Source organism: Apteryx mantelli, chromosome 5 (genome assembly GCF_036417845.1).
Source record: "Apteryx mantelli isolate bAptMan1 chromosome 5, bAptMan1.hap1, whole genome shotgun sequence".
NCBI lineage: Eukaryota > Metazoa > Chordata > Aves > Apterygiformes > Apterygidae > Apteryx > Apteryx mantelli.
In genome coordinates, this window is record NC_089982.1 from 59,018,917 (window position 1) to 59,043,572 (window position 24,656).

A 24,656-nucleotide genomic window follows, 5' to 3' on the forward strand; every position below is an offset into this window, starting at 1 on the left:
GACTATAGTAACCAGGCACTATACACAGACATTTAAATTAGCCTATCTGAAAGGACCAGCATTTTCAATGCTTTCTTAAGTCTGTTAGTCCCCAGAGAAGCTCTGTCAGTCTTTGGGACTTGGGAAGATGTACATTTCATAATCTGCTCTGACAGCAATAAGCCTTGGGATCATGCTGACCTCTGGTGCCAATGAGTGTTTGCCACAGAACAAGCAAGATTCTGCTTCCCAGAGGCTTGTCCTGGCTTCTTTCAGCTCCAGAGTCCCATAGAACTCTTTTTTTTGTGGCTGACTGCAGAGGTAGGCATTCTCCCGGTGCTGCCTTTTCATGTCAGCCATCACCAGGGGAAGCCTATTTCACTGACTTCAGTGGGCTCTGGCAATCCACCCAAATCTTTATTATATAATTAACAAGAATAATAAGCATTTGGACAGTGTCTGTTTTAGCCTAGGAAAGTGGTGTGCAGTTGAAGGGTGAAATCCTGTGCAAGTATTGACAGTTCTCTGGTCACTCTGTTGTGTCACTAGTTCTGCAGCCATCTCACATATTCTGAGTCCTGAAGGAATGTCACCTCTGATGCTTTTCCAGTGAATTATGAGAAAATTTCTTTATTTTTGGAATGTGTGGGAATTTGTGGGAGGGCATTGAAGGAGAACCATCTCTCAGCTTGTACTTTCACTGAAAAGTGGATGTGTTTGGCATAAGCCAAAGTGGTTCCTGAAATCTAACCTGTAGAACATCTAGCCTGACTAGCCTTCGTTAGAAACACATCTGAGCTTAAGAGGAAATGGGGAACAAGCAGATAAGCTAGCAGCTAAAATTAAGCAAGTCAGGAGCCACTATGCAGTAAAGGCTTATCTTAAAATGTCCAGATTTGGCTGCTTCATGACTTTAAAGAGAAATCTGAAGCTTATTCTTTTTTTTAAATGATACTGCTTTTATGGGGAGATGTGTTTTGAAATACAGAAGGGGGTAGCTGAGTGAGTGTATCAAAAGGGATGATTTGGGAATGCTGTGACTTGGAATAAAGCACAGAGATGAAACTTGAAATTACCCTAGAAGGCTGATGCAGCAGAGTTTGACAGGGTGTTCTATGACTTTAAGTACTAAGGTCATCACATGTAAACATTAAAAAAAAAGACTTCTGAATGTAAGTTTCTAAAATCTCGGATCATTTTGGGAACCTTTCTGCCTTACCTGCATGTTACAGTTTTCTTTCTAATAGAACAGCACTTGGAGCAGATTAGATGGAAATGTGGTTGCATGGGAAAAAATGCAGTTGCATGAGAATAATAACTTTGCTATCCCTAGTTGTGTGATGACACTGTTTCAGATCAGTCCAAGAGTCTGCTCCCTTGCATTTCCAAACTTGAGTGCTGCTGTTCTCTTTGTCTTTCTTGGTCTCATTCCTTAGAGGGTGTTAGGGCCATTTTAGCTTTATCATGTTCATCCATTTGATCTAAACAATGCAATAGTCTCAATTGTTACTCAGCCTGGTTATTATATGGTTACACGGTTACCTGGTTATCTAACTCTTCCTATCCTGATAGGTGCTGTAGTGGCTGAAGTGATAAGGTGTAATGCTGATGTTTTATTTTTATTTGAATGCCATGTAGTTTTGATTTGCTGCCAAATATATTCGTTTTACTTCAACCTTTTAAGTATCCCATCTCAGTAAGACCACGTTTCTTCTAGCCAAACTCCTCTATGTTTTAAGTTTTCACTTTCGTGTTTCTATAGAACTTTTTAAGTAACTCCAGCTAAAGATTACTCATGTTTGTTCTTTATTTAAGAGCTGGATTCTTTTTCCCTTTTTGTGTGCATGAGGTTATAGTGAAAAGGAAACAAATGGACATTTGATGGATTTCATGGTAGTCTGGCTTTATGGGGAGAGATTTCATATGACCTGTGTGTTTAGATTGCCCTTTCCAATAATTTCATTCACTCCTTGTTGCTCCTGTTTTCAACATTTTGTTTCGCCACTTGTTAATTGTAATATAGTCAAGACTAGTGTTTGTAATTACTCAGTTGCCTCTAATGTTTATAAAATCAAAGCATCCACACAATAACAGTATGTTTACAATGAACCTGTAAATTGGAGGAATACACTATTTAAAAGATAGGGAAAAAATCTAGAAAGATGTTTAGAAAATTAATTGCCATCCTAATCACCTGACATTTGAAACCTCTGAGATTTTCAAAATGTTGCTTGAGGTTCCAAAAGTCTATGAAGTCCCACAATAAAGGCCAAGATGTATTTTCTTCCTCATACCTGGAACCAGTTCAGTTTTGCACTTCTGAGTTGCTTCGAACCCTCACTTGTGTTTAAGTATCGGCAGGATTCAAGCTAGGTACTGGTTGGTCTACCTGACGTGATTTGGGCTGCACTCAAATTACAAATTGCCTTCTCATCAGGAATGAAGCACATGCTAGCTGAAGCATCTTATTTATTCTCTACCTGATTTGGAAAACTTACTTGAACCCATGTCTGATATTTCCCAACTCAGTTAACTAGGCATAGGGCTTTAGGTTGTTCTGGGAGAGTGATCTTTTCCACTGGAGGTGTTTCACTTCGTATAAAGTACCTACCTTTGTATCAAAGCATGAGCTGCTCTGATAGCAGACCTGTGTTAGGTACTGCTGGACTGTAGTGCCATTCACAATCTTTGGCCAGCTGGCCCCATGAAGACTGATGGCTGTTCAGACAAAAGCGCTTAGATTTGGCAGTGCCTAGTTCTTATGCACACTACCTGCAGTGGAGTTCATAGCTTCAAACATCCATGTCTTATTTGTGAAACATGGGGGAAGCGAAGCATGTGGGCACAGAAGGGGAGTGGAATATTGTTAATAGGCTGTAAAAGCAGTTGTTAAATCCAATAAACTGAATAGAGATCTGCCAAGCTAGACAATTCAAAAATGCTGGAGAGAGGCATCAGCTGGCATCCATTTCTTACCAATGCAGGTGAAACAGTGGTGTGCCCCCTCTAGAGTTCATGCTATTCCTCCTCTCCTGAAAAGAGCTGTGAGATTTCCTAATAGCCTGGGATGGTGGAAACTTATGAGAGAGCACTCTGATTTAAAGCAGTGACATGAACTGAAGTTACTGTGTTTCAGGGGTTGTCTCGACCACAAAGGTGAGTTTTCTAAGTTAGGGCATGTTTCCTCAGTTCTTAGAAGGATTTGTTCTGCTTTGTACAAATAATTAGATACTGAGCAGTGTCTTCAACTTTGTCTGCCACATCCTGTGAGTACTGCTAGGCTGTGGAATCAGTCTCTTGCTTTTTTTGTTGCTTTCTCTCTCAATGTCTTTCTGGCCCAGGAAATCTGTAATTATTTATAGTTTGAGGAACTTGTTGAAACTTGGTTGAGAGCCAGTTCTCTAAGCTGCTTGGCAGCATTAGGGCATATGGATAGTTCTGCCTTAAGGTGGAAATAAAAGCAGCTAGGGAATTTTAGTTATTTACAGTGTTAGGAGTTTGGGACAAAGGAGGATTCAAACAGATAAAAACACAAAATCTAGTAATTATGATCTGGACCACAGAGACATTCAGATTAACTTTTATTGATTTAAGTGGAAGCTTGGAGCTTAAATAACTTTGTGGAGCTTGTCCAGTATTCTTAGAGATAATTGGGCACCAAAGTCCTTCTTTAACCCTACCCTTGAGTGACTTTCTTAAACTTGAGTAGATAGCCTATGATAAAGTTAAAATTGCACCTCGAATTGTCACTTGTATCCAAAGCTCTTTAGTCATAGGACCTTTTGGAAATATATTTAATTTTTTTCCTGAAATAATGAGGTTTGCAATTAAAACTATTGGTAAAGGGGGAGAGAAGCAAAAAGTAGCAAAGATATTTATATATGGGATCTGTATTCTTTACATCTTTTTGAATGAGAGTTAAACCCAAAATCTAATCTGTCATAGTCATGTAAAGATTATCATTCTAATAATGTAGATCTATCACTTAGTACAGAGAGAACTCTAAATTCCTGTCTTTTTCTCCAGCATATTTTCTCCTCCTTTCTTCTGATTTCCCACTAATGTCCTACTAAGTGATTAAGACTGGGGTTCTGTAATCCATCACACAATTAGATTTTTATCTGAATAAAACTTCACTGTTATCTTTAATCAATCAGCTATTTGGTGACAAAACTAGCTAAGAGCACATTCTTGTTTCAGTCAATGCCATGAGAAATCAAATACAGGGCCTGATTCTGATCTCATTTATACCAAAGTGAATCAACAGAACAAATGTTGTCAGTAACTCTAGGTCTTACTGTGGTAAGCGCTCTACGTACACTTTGTTAGAGATTTGGAAGAGAAATTTACTTATGGCTCAAATTAAGAAATTGCTTTGCAGATAGGTCAGGAATAGTGAGGCTCTTGGTAGTAAAGCACTGATGTCAAGGAGGGAAATTAATTTGTTTTTTCTCACAAACACCACTTCCGTTTACAAGTTGAAACTATTTGTGTATGCACATGTGACTTTGAAACTACTGTAATCTAACCTAGTAGATAACAATTGAAGAAGCTGAGTAATTGGATAGATAAAACTGTCCTATGAAGAACCAAAAAAAAAAAAAAAGAGAGACAAGAGCAGGCAGAATGATATTTTGAAATACTTTAATTCCTATGGATTTTGCTGCTCCTATGGCTCCATGTTGTGTGACCTCTTCTTTCCCCCATTCCCCTTCAGCCAGAGACTGTCTTCAGCTGTCAACAGACACACTAAGGAGCTTGTCAGTTAAGGGCAGCATGTTAAGTTGGAACAGTGTTTGATGGATTAAGACTCAGGCTGCTTCACCTGTGCCATTTCTGGCTTGTGTTGTGAATGATGATTTCAAGGCCTTTGGGCAACATTGCCAAGCATGTCCTTAGAGACCATATTACAATGTCAGAACAATGTCAATTCCTGTTAAATAATTTTTATAGCAAAATAATTAAAGTAACATCAAGCTTTTGACAACATTTCTACAAAAACTCAGAAATCCTGAGTTAAGGCTCCCACAGCACTCCAAACTTGACCTCCTTTTTTATTTTGTGTTGACATAATTAATAAACAGTGTTTCATTTTCACATTTTTTGCATACTGTAAAAGCCCTTCAGTCAAGTTGCAGCCTTGCAGTGTTCTCCTGAGCACTATTTATTTTACATTAAAAATAATGTTTGTAAAAGAGAAATTGTTTCATGCTATGCATTAGACTTGCGTATGTATATTTTAGAAGCCATCTCCCACTAAGAAATATTTTTAATGGTTTTGGATTACCTCAAACAGATTGGCTTTTATTTTAGCTGTCAAAACCACGACTTATAGTTTTAGTTCTGTTGACTAGAAGTCTAATAAAAAAAAAAAGCCTTTCTCTTGTGAAGATAGTCTTGACACATAATTATATATCCAGCTTCTTGCAAATGAACACCTGGAACCTTGTTGCTGGTTCATTCTGAAGACTTCAAGATGGTTATTCTGCTTTCTTCTCTTTTTTTAAACATAGCTAGAACCAGCCACACACATTTTGGCCCTGCTTGCTGTGAAAAAAGCTGTAGATTCTTTTGGTGAGAGGAGTGAAGAGAACCCAGATCTTTCTCAGATTTAAGAAATATTCAGAAGATTTGTTTCAAGAAAGATAATTCTCCTTAAATTCTCCAGGGAAGAGCTCTCGCATGTCTAAGCCTGCCTGTCTAGCTGCCCTACATCACAGACACTGGAACCTTGGGAACTCCTTCAGCGATGCAGGCAGGCTGAGAAAGGACTTTTGAAAGAAAGTAGAAAAGTTTTGAAAACTGTCTGGCAGGCAGCATTCCAGAGGAACTCCTTCAAAATTGAATTGTCTCTCTGGAAATGTCCAAGACTGACAAATCAGTAAGTGCTGATGAAGAACCTTTTTATCTGACTTTTTCGGCCATCTCTATTATTCAGCCTGTGATTGATTTACACTTCAGCCACTCCAAATTCTCTACCAAACAGTTAACTTCAGCTGAGCCAGCTCTTCTACGGGAGAACAAGCCAGCAGGATCTCAGACCATCAGAATGGTTATCGCAGCAGCCTGAGAGGTGGAATGGACCAAGGCACTGGACCAACTCTAAACTCTGAATGAGTTCTGAACTCCTCTTCAGGAGACCTGCATGGATGAGCAAGGAGCTCCTGGCAAAACTCAACCAGAAGAAGGAAGTATACAGAAAGTGGAAAGGGGGACAGGCCACTCGGGAGGAATATAGCAATGTTGTCAGAGTATGCAGGGATGTGACGAGGAAGGCTAAGGCCCGTTTGGAATTATATCTGGCAAGAGATGTCAAGGACAACAAGAAGGGCTTCTTCAAATACATCAGTAGCAAGAGGAAGACTAGGGAAAATGTGGGCCCTTTGCTGAATGGGGTGGGTGCCCTGGTGATGAAGGATGCAGAGAAGGCAGAGTTACTGAATGCCACCTTTGCTTCAGTCTTTACTGCTCAGGCCAGCCCTCAGGAACCCCAGACTCTGGAGACAAGAGAGAAAGTCTGGAGAAAGGAAAACTTTCCCTTGGTGGAAGAGGATCAGGTTAGAGATCATTTAAGCAGACTTGACACCCACAAATCCATGGGCCCCGATGGGATGCACCCACAAGTGCTGAGGGAGCTGGCAGATGTCATTGCTAAGCCACTCTCCATCATCTTTGAAAGGTCATGGAGAACAGGAGAGGTGCCTGAAGACTGGAAGAAAGCCAATGTCACCCCAGTCTTCAAAAAGGGCAAGAAGGAGGACCCAGGGAACTACAGGCCAGTCAGCCTCACCTCCATCCCTAGAAAGGTGATGGAGCAGCTCATCCTGGAGGCCATCTCCAAGCATGTGGAGGAAAAGAAGGTGATCAGGAGTAGTCAGCATGGCTTCACCAAGGGAAAATCATGCTTAACCAATCTGCCAGCCTTCTATGATGGAATGACTGGCTGGGTAGATGAGGGGAGAGCAGTGGATGTTGTCTACCTTGACTTCAGCAAGGCTTTTGACACTGTCTCCCATAACATCCTCATAGACAAGCTCAGGAAGTGTGGGCTAGATGAGTGGACAGTGAGGTGGATTGAGAACTGGCTGAATGGCAGAGCTCAGAGAGTTGTGATCAGTGGCACAGAGTCTAGTTGGAGGCCTGTAGCTAGCGGTGTCCCCCAGGGGTCAGTACTGAGTCCAGTCTTGTTCAACTTCTTCATCAGTGACCTGGATGAAGGGACAGAGTGCACCCTCAGCAAGTTTGCTGATGATACAAAACTGGGAGGAGTGGCTGATATGCCAGAGGGCTGTGGTGCCATTCAAAGAGACTTGGACAGGCTGGAGAGGTGGGCAGAGAGGAACCTCATGAAGTTCAACAAAGGCAAGTGCAGGGTCCTGCACCTGGGGAGGAATAACCCCATGCACCAGTACAGGTTGGGGGTTGACCTGCTGGAAAGCAGCTCTGCAGAGAAGGACCTGGGAGTGCTGGTGGACACCAAGTTAAGCATGAGGCAGCAATGTGCCCTTGCGGCCAAGAAGGCCAATGGTATCCTGGGCTGCATCAGGAAGAGTGTTGCCAGCAGGTCGAGGGAGGTGATCCTCCCCCTCTACTCAACCCTGGTGAGGCCACATCTGGAGTACTGCGTCCAGTTCTGGGCTCCCCAGTACAAGAGGGATGTGGCACTACTGGAGCAAGTGCAGTGAAGGGCTACGAAGATGATTAGGGGACTGGAGCATCTCTCTTATGAGGAAAGGCTGAGAGAGCTGGGCCTGTTTAGCCTAGAGAAGAGAAGGCTGAGAGGAGATCTTATCAACGTGTACAAGTATCTGAAGGGAGGGTGTCGAGAGGATGGAGCCAGACTCTTTTCAGTGGTGCCCAGTGACAGGACGTGAGGCAACGGGCACAAACTGAAACACAGACGGTTCCATCCGAACACAAGGAAAAACTTCTTCACTGTGAGGGTTACAGAGCACTGGAACAGGTTGCCCAGAGAGATTGTGGAGTCTCCTTCTCTGGAGATATTCAAAACCCACCTGGACGCGATCCTGTGCAACGTGTTCTAGGTGACCCTGCTTGAGCAGGGGGGTTGGACTTGGATGATCTCCAGAGATCCCTTCCAACCTCACCCATTCTGTGATTCTGTGATTCTAATTTTTGACAAGCCAATGATGTTGATATTGTCCACTGTGGATGCTTAATGTTAGACAGCTGAATCCAGAATTGACAAACAGGCTTGCTTCACGTTATTTACACTTCACTAAATCCTTTTGCCTCATTTTCCCAAGTATGGAAAAATTGAAGATAATAGAACTGTTCTCTTCACAGAGTGGTTATTATAATTAATATTTGTAAAATCCTAAGTGTTGCTTAAACACGCACTATACCTTCCAGATAAGGATAGATAAGGATGTATAAATCCCCTGCAACCTGCTGTATTTATTACTTTTCTAATTTCTTAATTTTTTCTTGATACTGATACCATGACAGATCAAGTAAGGAAAGGGAATAAGAGGAAACCAGTGCCTGAGAACCTCTGAAACATGAACTGAGCAGCTCCTGCTATTCATACCTCTAGACTGTTTGTTTCTTCATTTCTTTATTCTTAACTTTCTGACTCTTTCCTGTCAGTTTCATTTTGGCTTCCATCTTCTGAGAAACTGGCCTAAGTTAAGCCAGATAAGGCTTCTCTTTCAACAGTGTTATGACCAAAGTAAGTTAAAAAACAAAACAAGCTATTAGAATAGCCTGGCTACATTTGCTGCATTTTGGAGCATCTCAAGTAATGTTGGCGTCTACATGCCATATTCTGTGCCTAAGACTTTTCTTTCTCATAGTGGAACCATCAGGAATGTAAACTATACTCTTATCTTTCCCTGTTGTCTCTTAGTGCATTTACTTTGTTTAACCTTCAAAAGCAATAATTAACAATAACTCAAGAGCTCCCAAATATAAATGACTGAGTCCCACCCTCCCCAATGAAGGTTTCTCTTTTAAAACTGGTCAGGTTTTCAAAAGTGCTGGGCCTCCATTGATTTTAAGCACTTTTGGAAACCTGGCCTTTTAGTTAGATGTTTACATATAGATTTAAGAAAAAGAATTTAAAGATTATATTGGGAAAAAAAAAAACTTATCCTTAATTTTGCACACAAAAACACATACACGTGGACCATTTGTTAGCTGAATATTTTCCTATGGCTTTTGCACAAATACTTTTGATCCAGAACTGTTTGAATCTCCAGTGAGTTAGGAGGGACTCTGATGAACTGTGCTGTTCTTGACAGAACATGAGTTATAAAAAGCCTTTAACTGTGGTGTCTGGTGAATGAATTCTAATCAGAAAGTACTTCTGAAATTGTGTTTTCTGCCTCTGAATTGTTTTCAGTAAGTTGCTAGTGGGATAGGATAAAGTGTATATTTTAATACAGACTTTGTTAAAGAGTGTATATTCTTTCAAGATAAAAGCTGGCATATTTGTTGTAAATAATGGACTTAGATAATGACTTTTTCTCTTTATAGGTATTGATTATGCAACCCTGAGTTCAGACTTGTAATTCACATGAATATTTTAACAGTAGGTAAACTAACATATGAAGGAGCAGACATGAGGCTCAGACTGCTAACATTAACAGATTATAACTGGAATAATTGAAGACTTACTACATTTTGGCTTTATTCCTCCCTAAGGACCATTTTTTTTGTATGTAGGGTAGGTAGATAGTTATGAAATATGCAGAATTTTGACAGCAAATAGGCAGAAATAAAAACCTACCAGTTCCTCCTCTAGTTTTCTGTGCTTTTGCCTTTCTTTTTATCTGTTTTCCTTTGTTCTGTTTTCTTCTACCCTTCCTCTTCCTTCAGTCATCTCATTTCTTGCAACTTAAGAGCTTTTTTTTTTTTTGTCAACTTCATACTCTGTTTCAAGACATTCTGCTTTCTCCCTACACTCTCTGCTCTCACTTGTGGAGAAGCAGCCTGGTGGAGTGTCTGCATTCAGTCAGTAAGAACCCTCACATCAGGGGAGAGCAACTGGTTGCACTGAAACTCACTGCTGTCACCAGTGACTGTACAGGTTTAAGGCAGTTTTGGCAAAAAGAAATAAAGGTGTATTACTACTTTGCATCCATTGCCATTCCCGAGGCTATAAGGGATGAATTTGCCCCAGTACTCTTTTATAGATTGGAGTGCTGGTCTCAATTATGGCAGCCAGAAATGAAGCTCTTGTAGCTGGTGATTACATGCTGCTTCTTCCTCCCATCCATTTTCCCCCACCCCAAGTCTCAATCCTTGACTCCAAGGATAACGAGGATCCCTAATCAGGAGTATTGAATGTGCAGCCAACAAAAGGAATCTCCAGACTGTTGCAATAGCTTTCAACTGCGTGTTGTGGTCTATTTGTTCATCCTCAACTCTGTCTTCACTGCTCATTTCCCGCCTGAACGCAATCCTGTGCAATGTGCTCTAGGTGACCCTGCTTGAGCAGGGGGGCTGGACTAGATGATCTCCAGAGGTCCCTTCCAACCTCAACCATTCTGTGATTCTGTGATTTCTGATGGAAGTATGGATTCGGAAGTGTCTAGAACTAATATGATTGTAATAGATGGATTTTTTTTATTGAACTTAAATGCAAGGCAAACCTAAAGACTTCGTGTTCTGTAATTTACTATATGCAATTGTAAAGACATTCTCATATGTCAAATAATAAGATGTCAAGTGCAAACAACTGATAACAATAGAGTGAGGTTACAAAAAGACCATGCTTCCAACCGTAACTCTGTTTTTTGGGGGGGACAAATTCAGATTTCCCAACTGACTTTGTTGTCTGTAATGGAATTACTTCAGATTATACCAGTATAATTGAATATATCTCTCTGCTATTGGGATTGTTTTCACTGTCAGTCATATGTTAACACTAGTGTTTTGCATTGAATTATAATTAAGATTGCATGTTGTCATTACAGTACAGGCCAAATTTCACAGTTAGTCCCTGCAGCAGTGTTTTACCCCCTGAAGAGTAGTCTGTCTTGTCACTTTTCCATTTCATCTTAGCCTGTGCCAGGTGACCATTTGGAGAGAATAATCCTTTTTCTGGAGTCTCTCCCACAGGCATCATGCAGTCAGTAGTCTTCTGAACTGTATGTGTGGTTTCCATACAATTTTCAGCCAGACCCATACTTTATCCATGTTGAATATTGAAAATAGTGCAGACCCAACACTTCCTGTTGTCCAGTGACTTAACCTCAGTTTGTAAACCATTTGGAGTAGGAATCAACTCTGGCTGTATATGCACCCCATATATGGGATTACAACAGTCTCTGTCAGATAAATAAACAACTCTCAGAATGTGCAGGGGAAGCACACTTTTTGAACTCTCAGAGTACCTAAATGACAGCATAGTAAGAGTCAGCCCTCATTTATTTGCTTAAAAAGCATTAGAGGCAAAAAGAATTAGAAGCAATCCTGAAAAGAACGTGCTTTTGAGTAGGAACGACTATATTGAGTCCTCTATTCTAATAAACGTGTCTACTATTGGAGTGGAGAAGGAAATGCAAGTTTCCTCAAAAGTGCAGGAATGTGCCTTCACCATTCTCCGGCAGTTTGCAGAAAGTACTGTATCACCCTATCTCTGCTCTGGATGCAGCTACATCTCTTTGATAATTCACTGCTCTCAGAAAAGTCTTGCCCTTGTCTGGTGGCTGGTAGAGGCTCTTTAGTCGTGTGTGAGCACCGCTGACTTCTCCCGGTAGAGGGCAGTGGTTATATTATTGGCCCCAACAATTACAAGCAAAATCTGCCTATGTGATATATTTGTCAAAAGATAGCTTTTAACAATATAAAAGCTCTAAAGCATAGATATTAAATAATGCCTGAATGTGCAGCAGTATTTTTTTTAGGAAAGGGACATTCTGGGGAGTGTCAAATTACAAATAGCTGTGTTTAAATATTTCTTTTTCAGCCAACGATTGGCTTTAAGGCAGAGAATTCCTTGTGCTAGTTGTCTTGATAGCACACAGTAGTTGACAACTGCTGTTAGAAATTTCCTGCAAGTGAGTGCTGTCCCTCTTAGCACATCATTCAATTTGGAGCCTAATTGAAAACTAAACATAGAAGACTCAACAATTATTTTTCCCCACAGTATAATATTTAATATTCTGATTCCATGGCTGTCTGACTACAATGATTAGGAAGCACATTTTTGTCTACAGTGTTTACAGTGCCACAACAATGTATCAGGAGCATCATATATCAAGGGAAGGAACTATTATGTTAAAACATACACCACTTAAAAACATGCCCAATTGAAATGTAGGGCACTGCTGAACATTACTTTTGGTGTTGCCAGTAATTGTACTGTAAGCTTTTTCCTGTCTTTGGCTTTGAAAAAGCTATTCAGGATGAAGAAAATAGCACTGAATTAGAAAGGCTTTAACAGGAATGGTCTGCAACAACAGAAATAATAGCTCTGCAACAAAGGCATTTTATGTTTAGAACTGTACTACTTTGTTAAGTCCAAGACAGTGCAGTTATCTTTGCTGGTGGTGAAGTGGGAAATATGGGTGTACTTGCTGATGATTGTATAGTCCTTTAACCAAAATGAGCTACTCAGCAAGGCAAACTCTCATCTAATAACCTCTTGTAATTGCAGAATAATTCAGTGAGCTAGAGATCACCAGTATTTACAGCAGGATACTGGTTAAGAGAAGTAAATTAGGATAAGAACTTGTTCATAATATCCCATAATTTTGTATAGAGAGTTTGAAGAAGCACTATAAGTTTAAAATGTTTGCTTGTTTCTTTTTATATCAGACAGTATTACTGAAGTCTTCACTAACATCTATGTGACCAGTTTTGGACCTGTTTCAGACACAGATATGGTAAGTTCCTGAATCTTTTGCTTGTGTGGTAAAAGGTGTAAAGAGAGATACTGTAAACTTCCTTTAAACTTGTATTCTGCTTTTACTTATTCTGAGCAACTTGGGAATAATTTCACTGAAGTCAGAAAGTGCCAAATCACAGGAAGTCCAAAGATGGAACTTGGTTTATAGATCTGACATGATGAGTGCATTTTTATTAGCTGTTTAGGCTGGACCAGCAATGTGTCTTTCAAGTGAATCTTCTAATTGTCCCCATTGGCTTTGGTTCACATTGCGGAGCTGTCTATGAGTGTGTGAACCTGATTCATCTTGAAACTAGAATGGACGGTGCACTGTAGGAACACACCTAATGTAGCTAACAGTCCAAGGAGCCTGACTGGAGTTAGTCTGAAATAAACCTGAAAGGTGTAGTTTGGAAATTGTGTCCTCAGCATCAACTGTGTGATTCTACGGATTTCTCCTCCTTCGTCTGCACTATTGAGTAACATAGCATTCTGAGAAAAAGTCTGCCAAAATAGCCAAATTCATATAAATGTAGTCATCAGTGGATTACCTTGTAAAGTGAATTTAGGCAGAAATTTCTGTGATAATAATGGATGAAAAGATGCCTCAAGAAAGCAAGATCATGCAGCCTTATATTCTTAAAAGCCAAAAAACCAGAGTGAATATTGTTTTCTTGAATACTTAGGGCTTTCATAGTCACTGGGTCTTTTAATGTCAACAGAGACCATTTAAATAAGATCCAGTGTCATTAAAAAGAAAGAAACTGACAATATTGCTCTGGATCACAGCTTCTCATAAAAACAGCAATGGAAAAAACTCTGAGACAAGCAAATCATATGCAGAGTAGGGAGAATGTCTTGTACTGGTGAGGAAGATCTTTATTGATTTAACATCTCCCAAAGGAAAGAAGGGAAGGACAAAGTAGTCCGAAAGTTACTTTAGCTGCTCTTGCAGTTCTCTACTGGCTTCTTACTGTGTGATCACCCTATGAGTGTCTGGATTATTATGTTACTAAGACAGCTGTATCAGATTAATGGACATAGGGCTATGCAAGATACAGAAAGCAGGTTATGCAGTGTAATTGTGGAGAAAAATGATAAAATTTTTGGAAGATTTTTAAACACACATGAATATGTATGAAAAATATAAAATACTATCTCTGTGTGTGTATATCTATAAGAAAAATGAATATTTTAAAAAACATGCAATATTTATTTTCTTTTATGGAAACTTTCATGTTATGCATCATACAGGAACAAGGGACATTTTGAAGTTACAAGTTAGAATGAAACTAAATATTTCTTGGTACAGTGTGCTTTTTTAAAGGTATTTGCTGATTGACTAACAGGGAATCATAGTTTTGGAGAAAGTATTCTGTTATTTTAATTTCTTTGTGGTAGTTTCAGTTTTCAAGCTTTATGTTTCCATTGTGATGAAAACACTACTGATACTGCACATGAAAAGTTATTTCATAAACAAATATACACATTTCTTTTGTCACTGCATGTGTTACCTTTTCTTGTGAGCTGTTTTGCCTAGTTGTGGGAAGTTTCTGAACTGACTCATATTTTATTATGAATTATAAAAAAATGAGTTTCCATGGCTGTATATAAAGGTGATGAGAACATCTCTTGACCTTGTTACTTTAGTATATGATGACTTCACAATCTTTACATATACTGTACTCTGTGAAATGGGGAGATGATGTTAACCAATTTTAAAGATGTAGTACTTAGGCGCAAGGAGACTTACGCAAGGAGACTTACCCAAGGCCATGCAAATCCTCTCTGCTGAAATGGAACTTTAATGAAAAGCTCTCTGAGCCTAATTCCAAACTGCTGGAGCAGTTTTCACATCACTGTGTAAATGGAGAAATGGTAATTGTTTGTGTAAATGGTAAATGGAAATTGTGAATTGTAAATGGTGTATGGAGAACTCTGGGCATCCATTTGCACAGATCAATATGGCAACACAAGGAGCAAGACAGCAAGGCATTAGGTCATTTGATGCCATGACTCTAACTGCTCTCTCAGAGGTGTTTACTGAAACAGAATGCAGTACGTCAAAATGGCAACTGTTACCATAATGGGTAGGTCTATTTGTGGGTAAGTAGACAGGTAAATAAGAGCAGTTTAATACCTACTAATACAAATTTCAGGATTAATTTAGCATGCTCGACTTATGATTACAAAATTATTTTGAAATATATCAGCAGTCAGAAAATTTCAACATGTGAATTTTGAAATGATAATTTCCAAGTAACCACATATTCTGTCAAACATGAAGGTGACATAAGAGTACATATCACGTGCTCTTTCATTTAAGTATTTCATTACTGAATTACTAATGTAAACTACTATATAGGGGTTTTAGAGATAGATATTTTCTTTTGTAAAAGTTTGAGGCTTTGGAATGTTCTCATTTTTCCAAACTTTCCCCTAAAATGTTTGGAAGAATAAGTTTGGTTCTTGCCCACATTCTCCTAGCTCTCCAGCGAATCCCAGACTGTATCTCAGAGCTTTTCAGGAAGGTTGGGTCCTAGCCCCTGAGGTCCTGCAATTTCACATTGTCAGTGAGGCCCTCAGTCACACCAGTTTTTTAGGCTGGGCATTGCTGTTGTCCAAAACTCCCATAGGCACAAATGTCAGTAGGATTCCTTATCCTGGGATTTTTCATACTAAAGAAGGTCAGTACACATGTGACTGCATCCTTGTGCATTATCTATTTGCCATTCTTTTTTTCTCCACTAACATCCTGTGAGGAAAAAAGTGCTTTGGAGAAAAGCTTATTGAAAATGGGAACAGGGCTCACTGCCATTGGAGAAGATTAGTATGTGGTTCTAGTATGGAACAGGGAGGATGCACACTGATAATGACATTTGGATTGGAGCTAAGGACACTATTCTTGCACAGTGGTGTTGGTTCACAGAGTTGATAAAATTTCATCCTAGTCTTTATTGTTATTGATTTGATAGGAATTAGTGAGGTATTTGTTTTCCTCACTAAGTACATTAGTTCCCATTAATCACAGAATCACAGAATGGTTGAGGTTGGAAGGGATCTCTGGAGATCATCCAAGTCCAACCCCCCTGCTCAAGCAGGATCACCTAGAGCACGTTGCACAGGATCACGTCCAGGCAGGTTTTGAATATCTCCAGAGAAGGAGACTCCACAATCTCTCTGGGCAACCTGTTCCAGTGCTCTGTCACCCTCACAGTGAAGAAGTTTTTTCTCGTGTTCGGATGGAACTGCCTGTGTTTCAGTTTGTGCCCGTTGCCTCACGTCCTGTCACTGGGCACCACTGAAAAGAGTCCGGCCCCATCTTCTTGACACCCTCCCTTTAGATACTTGTACACGTTGATAAGATCTCCTCTCAGCCTTCTCTTCTCTAGGCTAAACAGGCCCAGCTCTCTCAGCCTTTCCTCATAAGAGAGATGCTCCAGTCCCCTAATCATCTTCGTAGCCCTTCGCTGGACTCTCTCCAGTAGTTCCGTATCTCTCTTGTACTGGGGAGCCCAGAACTGGATGCAGTACTCCAGATGTGGCCTCACCAGGGCTGAGTAGAGGGGGAGAATCACCTCCCTCGACCTGCTGGCAACACTCTTCCTGATGCAGCCCAGGATACCATTGGCCTTCTTGGCCGCAAGGGCACATTGCTGCCTCATGCTTAACTTGGTGTCCACCAGCACTCCCAGGTCCTTCTTCGCAGAGCTGCTTTCCAGCAGGTCAACCCCCAACCTGTCCTGGTGCCTGGGGTTATTCCTCCCTAGGTGCAGGACCCTGCACTTGCCTTTGCTGACCTTCATGAGGTTCCTCTCCGCCCACCTCTCCAGCCTGTCCAGGTCTCTCTGAATGGCAGCACAGCCCTCCGGTGTATCAGCCACTCCTCCCAGTTTTGTATCATCAGCAAACTTGCTGAGGGTGCACTCTGTCCCTTCATCCAGGTCATTGATGAAGAAGTTGAACAAGACTGGACTCAGTACTGACCCCTGGGGGACACCACTAGCTACAGGCCTCCAACTAGACTCTGCACCGCTGATCACAACCCTCTGAGCTCTGCCATTCAGCCAGTTCTCAATCCACCTCACTGTCCACTCATCTAGCCCACACTTCCTGAGCTTGTCTAGGAGACAGTGTCGAAAGCCTTGCTGAAGTCAAGGTAGACAACATCCACCGCTCTCGCCTCATCTACCCAGCCAGTCATTCCATCATAGAAGGCTGGCAGATTGGTTAAGCATGATTTTCCTTTGGTGAAGCCATGCTGACTACTCCTGATCACCTTCTTGTCCTCCACATGCTTGGAGATGGCCTCCAGGATGAGCTGCTCCATCACCTTTCTAGGGATGGAGGTGAGGCTGACTGGCCTGTAGTTCCCTGGGTCCTCCTTCTTGCCCTTTTTGAAGACTGGGGTGACATTGGCTTTCTTCCAGTCTTCAGGCACCTCTCCTGTTCTCCATGACCTTTCAAAGATGATGGAGAGTGGCTTAGCAATGACCTCTGCCAGCTCCCTCAGCACTCGTGGGTGCATCCCATTAGGGCCCATGGATTTGTGGGTGTCAAGTCTGCTTAAATGATCTCTAACCCGATCCTCTTCCACCAAGGGAAAGTTTTCCTTTCTCCAGACTTTCTCTCTTGTCTCCAGGGTCTGGGGTTCCTGAGGGCTGGCCTGAGCAGTAAAGACTGAAGCAAAGAAGGCATTCAGTAACTCTGCCTTCTCTGCATCCTTCATCACCAGGGCACCCACCCCATTCAGCAAAGGGCCCACATTTTCCCTAGTCTTCCTCTTGCTACTGATGTATTTGAAGAAGCCCTTCTTGTTGTCCTTGACATCTCTTGCCAGATATAATTCCAAACGGGCCTTAGCCTTCCTCGTCACATCCCTGCATACTCTGACAACATTGCTATATTCCTCCCGAGTGGCCTGTCCCCCTTTCCACTTTCTGTATACTTCCTTCTTCTGGTTGAGTTTTGCCAGGAGCTCCTTGCTCATCCATGCAGGTCTCCTGCCTCCTTTGCTTGACTTCCTACTCATAGGGATGCACCGCTCTTGAGCCTGGAGGAGGAGATGTTTGAATATTAACCAGCTCTCCTGAACGCCCCTTCCTTCTAGGGCCCTAACCCATGGGATTCCTCCAAGTAGGTCCCTGAAGAGGCCAAAGTTTGCTCTCCTGAAGTCCAGGGTTGTGATCCTACTCAGTGCCCTGCTGCCTCCTCACAGGATCCTGAACTCCACCATCTCATGGTCACTGCAGCCAAGGCTGCCCCCGACCTTCACATCTTCCACCAGTCCTCCTTTGTTTGTTAGTACGAGATCCAGCAGCACACCTCTCCTTGTTGGCTCCTCCACCACCTGTGTCAAGAAGTTGTCACCAATGCTCTGCAGGAACCTCCAGGACTGTTTGTGCCTAGCTGTGTTGTCTTTCCAGCAGATATCAGGGTGGTTGAAGTTCCCCATGAGAACCAGGGCCTGGGATCGTGAGGCTACTTCCAGCTGTCTGTAGAAGGCCTCATTGACTTCCTCATCCTGATCAGGTGGCCTGTAGTAAACACCCACAGCAGTGTCACCCATGCTAGCCTGCCCTTTGATCCTTACCCATAAGCTCTCGACTCGCTCTTCATCCACCCCTAGGCACAGCTCAATACATTCCAGTTGCTCTCTCACATAAAGAGCAACTCCACCACCTCAGCTTCCTGGCCTGTCTTTCCTAAAAAGCACGTAGCCATCCATGACAGCATTGCAGTCACGCGAGCTATCCCACCATGTCTCTGTAATGACAATGAGATCATGGCCCTGCGACCACACACACATCTCTAATTCTTCCTGTTTATTCCCCATGCTGCGTGCATTGGTGTACAGGCATTTCAGGGAGGTGATTGATCATGCAGGTTTGCCAGGAGGGGTGCAAGAGGATTCTCCATTAGCCATGTCCCGTATGCACTTCCCTGGCTGCGTGCACCTGCTGGAGGCATCCCGACTTGAGCAGTCTTTTGCCAGCTACCCTGTCTCTATAACTCTCCCCTTCCCCTATCTTTCCTAGTTTAAAGCCCTCCTTACCAGGTTGGCCAACCTGTTGGCAAAGACCCGCGTGCCCCGCCTTGTGAGGTGGATCCCATCTCTTGCCATCAGTTGTCTATCTATCTTCAAACAGGGTCCCATGGTCGTAGAAACCAAAACCCCGTTGCCAACACCAGCAGTGCAGCCAGTTGTTAACTTGGAAAATCTGTCTTCTCCTCCTCTGATCCATCCCCCTCACTGGCAGGATTGAGGAGAAGATGACCTGGGCTCCCAGACCCTTGACCACCATCCCCAGAGCTCTGAAATCCTGCTTGATGGTCTCCAGTTTGCCCTTGGTGTCATTGGTGCCCACATGGAAGAGCAGCGGAGGGTAATAGTCTGAAGCACGGACAAGCCTTGGCAGTCTTTCCATGACATTTCGTATTCGAGCCCCTGGCAGGCCACAAACCTCTCTAGACAAGAGGTCAGATCGGCAGATAGGTGCCTCCGTCCCCTGCAGCAGGGAGTCACCCACAACAATCACTCACGAGTTCTTCCGGGCGTTCCGGCAGGGCACAGGGTCTGTTGTCCCAGTTGCTTCCCTTGCAGCCATGCCCAGCTCCTCCTCACCCTGGAGGGCACTAAACCTGTTCCTCAATTGCAAGTCTTCAGGAGAAGTAAGAGCCTTTCTCCTTCTATGAGAAGTGACCAGTTTCCAGCCTTCTTCTACAGTGTTATGATGTACCATTTCACATGGCACAGAGCCCTCCGGCAACTCCACTGCTGTGGGGGGCTGGGACTCCTGGAGCTGTATGGTTTCCAAAAATACCCTGTCTATCCTGCTCATCCTCTCGGATGCTACGCAGCCTACTGACTTCCTCCCATAACTCCTTTACTTGACGACACAACTCGTCAACAACAGCACACCTTCTGCAGGAGAGCTGACTGTCAGCCCAGGCCTCATGGAGAGGCCCCAAGCACTCCCTGCAGCCTGAGACTTGTGATAATAATATTGTATTGAGTGCAATCTACAACTCAGTATGATTGCCCGAATGTAGGGTTTTATTTAAATTCCCTGTATTTTTCCATCTATCATAATTTTGCCAAAAAGAAATTAAGTCCAGGGGAACTTGATCTATGCCTGATTTCAGGCTGGATGAAATTGTGGTTGATAAATAAAGCATGTAAAAGCTTCAGTTGAGTTTTTTCTACAATTATGTTTGATTCTCATTGTGGATTAACATTTTGACTAAGTTAAAAAGATTCTGCTCTCTCTTTGCCCAAAATAGTCAGCTCCCTAATCTGTTGAATGTTGGCCAGAAGACTTTTGCAAACTGTACTTCAAAAGAACTGCTTCAACTAAAATATGGGTGGTACCCGTATTAGCTGTGTTTTAAAAATGCTATTGTATATTAACCACAGAATTTAATGTCAAAGAAAATGGCACTATGTAAGAGCTGTTTTCAATTTCATTTTGCAGAGTAATGAGAATCAAGGAAGAGAAACCAAAACGTGGGATTAAACAGATTTTACCTTCAGTGCTTTGTCTTTTTGTGTTGTTGTTTCTCTGAAATGTTTATATTCAGTATTCTAATGCTCTGCCTTATAGGCTTCCAACCATATCAGTGATACAAATTTGTTTTGACACTAGCCTAAGAGAAGAAAAGCTGTATTTTTTTTAAAAAAAGAACAAAAACTGAACAGAAAAAGTGAAAAACAAAACATCTCTGAATTGTTAATACCATCATTTTCTAAGGAGAATTGTAAGGCTAAGTTATGATTAAAGTGGCTAATTACAATATTTATAACTAAATTAAAATCTTTACTTTTTGAAAATTCTAAAGGTGAAGGGTAATTAAATTTTGGATGGAATATGGTCTACAGGATGGCAAAATGGAAATGTTTTAATTTAAGCAATTAAAACTCATTCTTTCTCTATTTTTTTCAAAATTTATAAATACTACTGTCTGGTAGATCAACACAGCTTTATACATATGCTGATACGTGCTTTTACTGCTTTTTCTCAGAATTACTTTCTCTCCAGGCTCTCCTGACACTTTGGCATCTAAAATTTCCCAGACAGCTGTAACTGCTGATCTTCTTGAGAGAAAAAATTATAAATAATAAATGAAAAATATTATATTTATTCTTCAAGCAATAATTATTGTACGTAAGACATAACATATAGCCACTGAGAGTATATGAGGTCTACTGCTCTACTAAGCTCAGCTAAGGTTTTATCAAGTGCTGCCTCACAGTAGCCTTTCTAACTGTCACTGGGAGCAGTGCCTCCTACTTTCCTACAGTAGATGGCTAGTAGGTGGCAGGACCTGAATAAACATATGCAAAACCTGAATCACTTTTGGTCTGAATATTAAAACTAACAAGCTTTCTCACAATTTTGAACTTTCAACCCTAGCTTTGCATTGACTTTGTGGATCTTTTTTTAACTGTGGTTGCATCCTTATTTTTCCCTATTTATTTTTACACAACAACTTTTTGTCATTTCTTGCTGATTCACATGTAGTTTTTCACTCTAGAATCAAGAAGCATGAACATTTCCTTGCAGAGCTGGTCACACCCAGCTAGTTCACCGCTACACACTCTTCCATGTTGTCAGTTTGCAATTCAACTTCCAATAAACTTCTCTGATTTTTCAAATATGGCTAGTACACAAATTTTCAACGAAGGCTGAAGGTCAAACCCAGAAATCACCACAAGGGTTGTTACAGAATCTCTTGCTACAACTTAGAATAGTTTTTCAGCAGGAGTAGCTGAGCTGAGCATCACATTTCCTTTTCCATGTCTATTTTTAAGATTTCTTCATTGCATTTTGTATTTCAGCTTCTGTTTTTCCCACTAAACCTTAACATTTTAGCTGTTTCAAAGTCTGGTTATTAGCTATGGCTCTTTAGAGAGGCGCTGTAGAGGGGACGTATGATGTGTAAGTCATGACAGAATAAGGGAATGCTACAAGCTGATTGTTTTCACAAAGGTAAAAAAAATATTGCAATTATTTTACTACAGATTTTATTTTAATTCAATAATGGAAGAGTAATTAAGATTAACAGGCAAACAAATGATAAGTACACTTGGTTGTCTTAAGTGTTTGGGAGCATTCGGTTTGTCCTTTTATTATTGGAATGTTTCTGAAAAATCAGTAAATTAGTCACTGTCTTCCCTTATATCATAGGCCCAGATCATTGCCTTTGCAAGTTAAATCTATAGGCTGAAATTTTAAGGAGGATATCTCACATGAACTCTTGCAGAACTTCTCTCCTTTCGTTCTGTTGGGAAGTTGTTCCCCTGTGCAGCAGCCTGTCAGCTGGATCAATATGGGAGATTCATTTGTCAGAGACTGTGTCCAAGCCCTTCACTGACATTAGCTCCCAGTGGTACCTCCCATTTGCATTCCTGTCCCTAGCACCAGGCATCCATTGTGTTTCCAGGGTCGCTTTTTCTCCATTCCTGAACAGAAAAGGATAATGAGATATGTTTGTATTTTCAGTGATAGTGTTATGGATAATATGCTGTAGTCTCTTTTCTAAGTAATCCCTATTTGTGTCTTTCCCATTCCTGTTATCCCTCCTTAGTGCTTATGTTAGACCCTGAGTTCATTCTCCATCAAATCTACAGAAAGGAAGAGAAGGAAAATCATTCAGAGAAGGTCTTTTTCACAAATGGATATGAATAGGAAGACATTCTCTTCCCCCCGACACTATCATTCAGACTAGTTAAATACATTTTTTCAGATTTTTTCAAATATTACAAGTTTAAATAAAATGCTTGAACAAAAATGACTGAAGTTGGCAGAAGAAGCAGAAATAAAAGGCTTGGAATGAATTCTTCAAATAGAGAAAAATCATACTACAATTCCCTAGAAATATACTGCCTTATCTTTATAGTATTAAAGGTCATATACCTGGCAGATATTATTTATATATTTAAAAATAAATACAATTAAAAATACAAATTCCTTTGAAATGCAGTGATAGCTAGGACAACGTGTAAGTTTTTAACAGGGTCTTTATGGGTTTTGATTAAAAAAAAAATACAATGCAGTTTCAAACCACAGCCCTTTTCCATAAGGGAGTTTCTCCAGAATATTTCCAGGGGCAGCTGCTGTTATGACAAAACGCGTACTTCAATATTTATAAGAATTCTATTCAAGCCTGCCAAAGACCCCAAAGAAATATCTGGCTATTGTCTCCCTCTGTGTTCTGTACACACATCAGAAGGTAAGTTTTGGAAAAGGAGAAATGGACTCAATTTGTACATCCATACAGTGGGATTTGCTGTTAGATACCCAGCTAATAAAATACGCCATCTGTACAGAGCCTGAGTAGTCAGTGTTTGTGATTGGAGTGTGGAGGGATGTTTGGAGGAAAGGAATATTGCATCCCAAAATCTTTTGTATGCTGTGGCTCCATCATCAGCTTCAGTTCTGATACTTAGACAAAAGTGTTTTAGAGAAAAGAGAAACATAAAGTGGGACAGAGGTGGCAGAAACATCATTTTTCCAATCTAGTAGGTAGGCCTAGGTGAAGCCAGAACAGGGACCATCTGTCTGTGTTCCTCAAGCACTGTGGGGTTTTGCAGAACACTATAGTGCATTAAGCCCTCGTGTACACCGTGTGTACCACAACAAACAAAAATGAGTTGTTCCTCCTAATGTAAAACTCATTTCAGCATTTACTCAGAAACTAGATCCAAACACTTAGTGAGGAAGTTTGGTAAATTAACTTGAAGGAATGGCATTACACACTTGCAGAGCTCATCACACATGCAAATGTCAGATCATAGCAGAAATTCAGATATGTCCAAAATGCTTAGCTGTCAGACAGATGAGTTTACTTTGAATAATTGCATTTTTTGAGGCTCTTGCTTATAACAGCTTCTTTGGTTTCATGGAAATGGTTTTGATCCTTGGTTCCACACTAACCATATCAGTATGCAACAATATTGGTTGCATATTAATATTGTTAATTGTTTTTAAACTGAACTGAAGGAAAAATGACATTGCCTTAAGGAAAATAAGAGGCAGATATGATACCAAGAACAATGCTTTTTAAGAAATAAAATTAAGAAATTATGCTAGTGTGAAAAAAAAAAATGTAGCCCCTATATTAGCCAGGCAAGAATTAGGTACGTGAATCTCTTGTGTTTATCTCAGCAATGTTTCAACAACAATATTTTTGACTGTCATGAAGAAATCAGTAAAAAAGATATGTGGGCTGTTTCCACTTTCCTTATTTTTGAAATTTTACATTTGCCTTTTAAAGTTTTATATTTTATAATGCTTAAAGTTTGTGTTCATGATTATGTATGTGTGCTAGTTAAGGGCTTTAAGTAGACAAGAAATGGCCAAATTTCCTATAGAGAATTGATTCAGAAAAATGTGCACAAGAGGAACTCTGGCCTGAACTGTTCACTAAATAAAAAGCTGTGTTCCAGGAGGTGATTAATAAAATGTTCAGTCTGCTCCACGACAATACTGCTTGCTACTTGACATGCACTGTTTTTGAAGTGTTTGGAACACTTCCATCTCCACTCCAGATGCAAAGACTGCCAAAATCTGCCAACCATGAGCTGAGAGGATGAGAGTAATTTTTTTTTTTTTTTTGCTCTGAACTTCTCCTGTACAAATCTAGCCTTAACAATAAAGATTACTGTCCTGTAAGGGAAAAGGATTGCTTATATCCAAGTCAGTTAAAGCTTCTCCCAGAGATACTAATATCTTTAGTTATGTTATGAAAGTCAGCCCCAAGTACTACATATTAAAAGAGGAATGCAATTATTTCACCATTTTATTCTTCTGACCAGTGA

At 40.9% G+C, this 24,656-nt stretch overlaps 1 protein-coding gene across 1 annotated transcript in view; it reads left to right on the plus strand.

The window, feature by feature from the left end:
• Positions 1 to 24,656, plus strand: part of GABRA2 (gamma-aminobutyric acid type A receptor subunit alpha2) — a 66,890-nt gene that overhangs the window by 15,243 nt on the left and 26,991 nt on the right. The window contains exon 3 of the mRNA XM_013949450.2: positions 12,766 to 12,833. Coding sequence (XP_013804904.1) covers positions 12,766 to 12,833 — 68 coding nt within the window. The remainder of the gene's footprint in view (positions 1 to 12,765; positions 12,834 to 24,656) is intronic.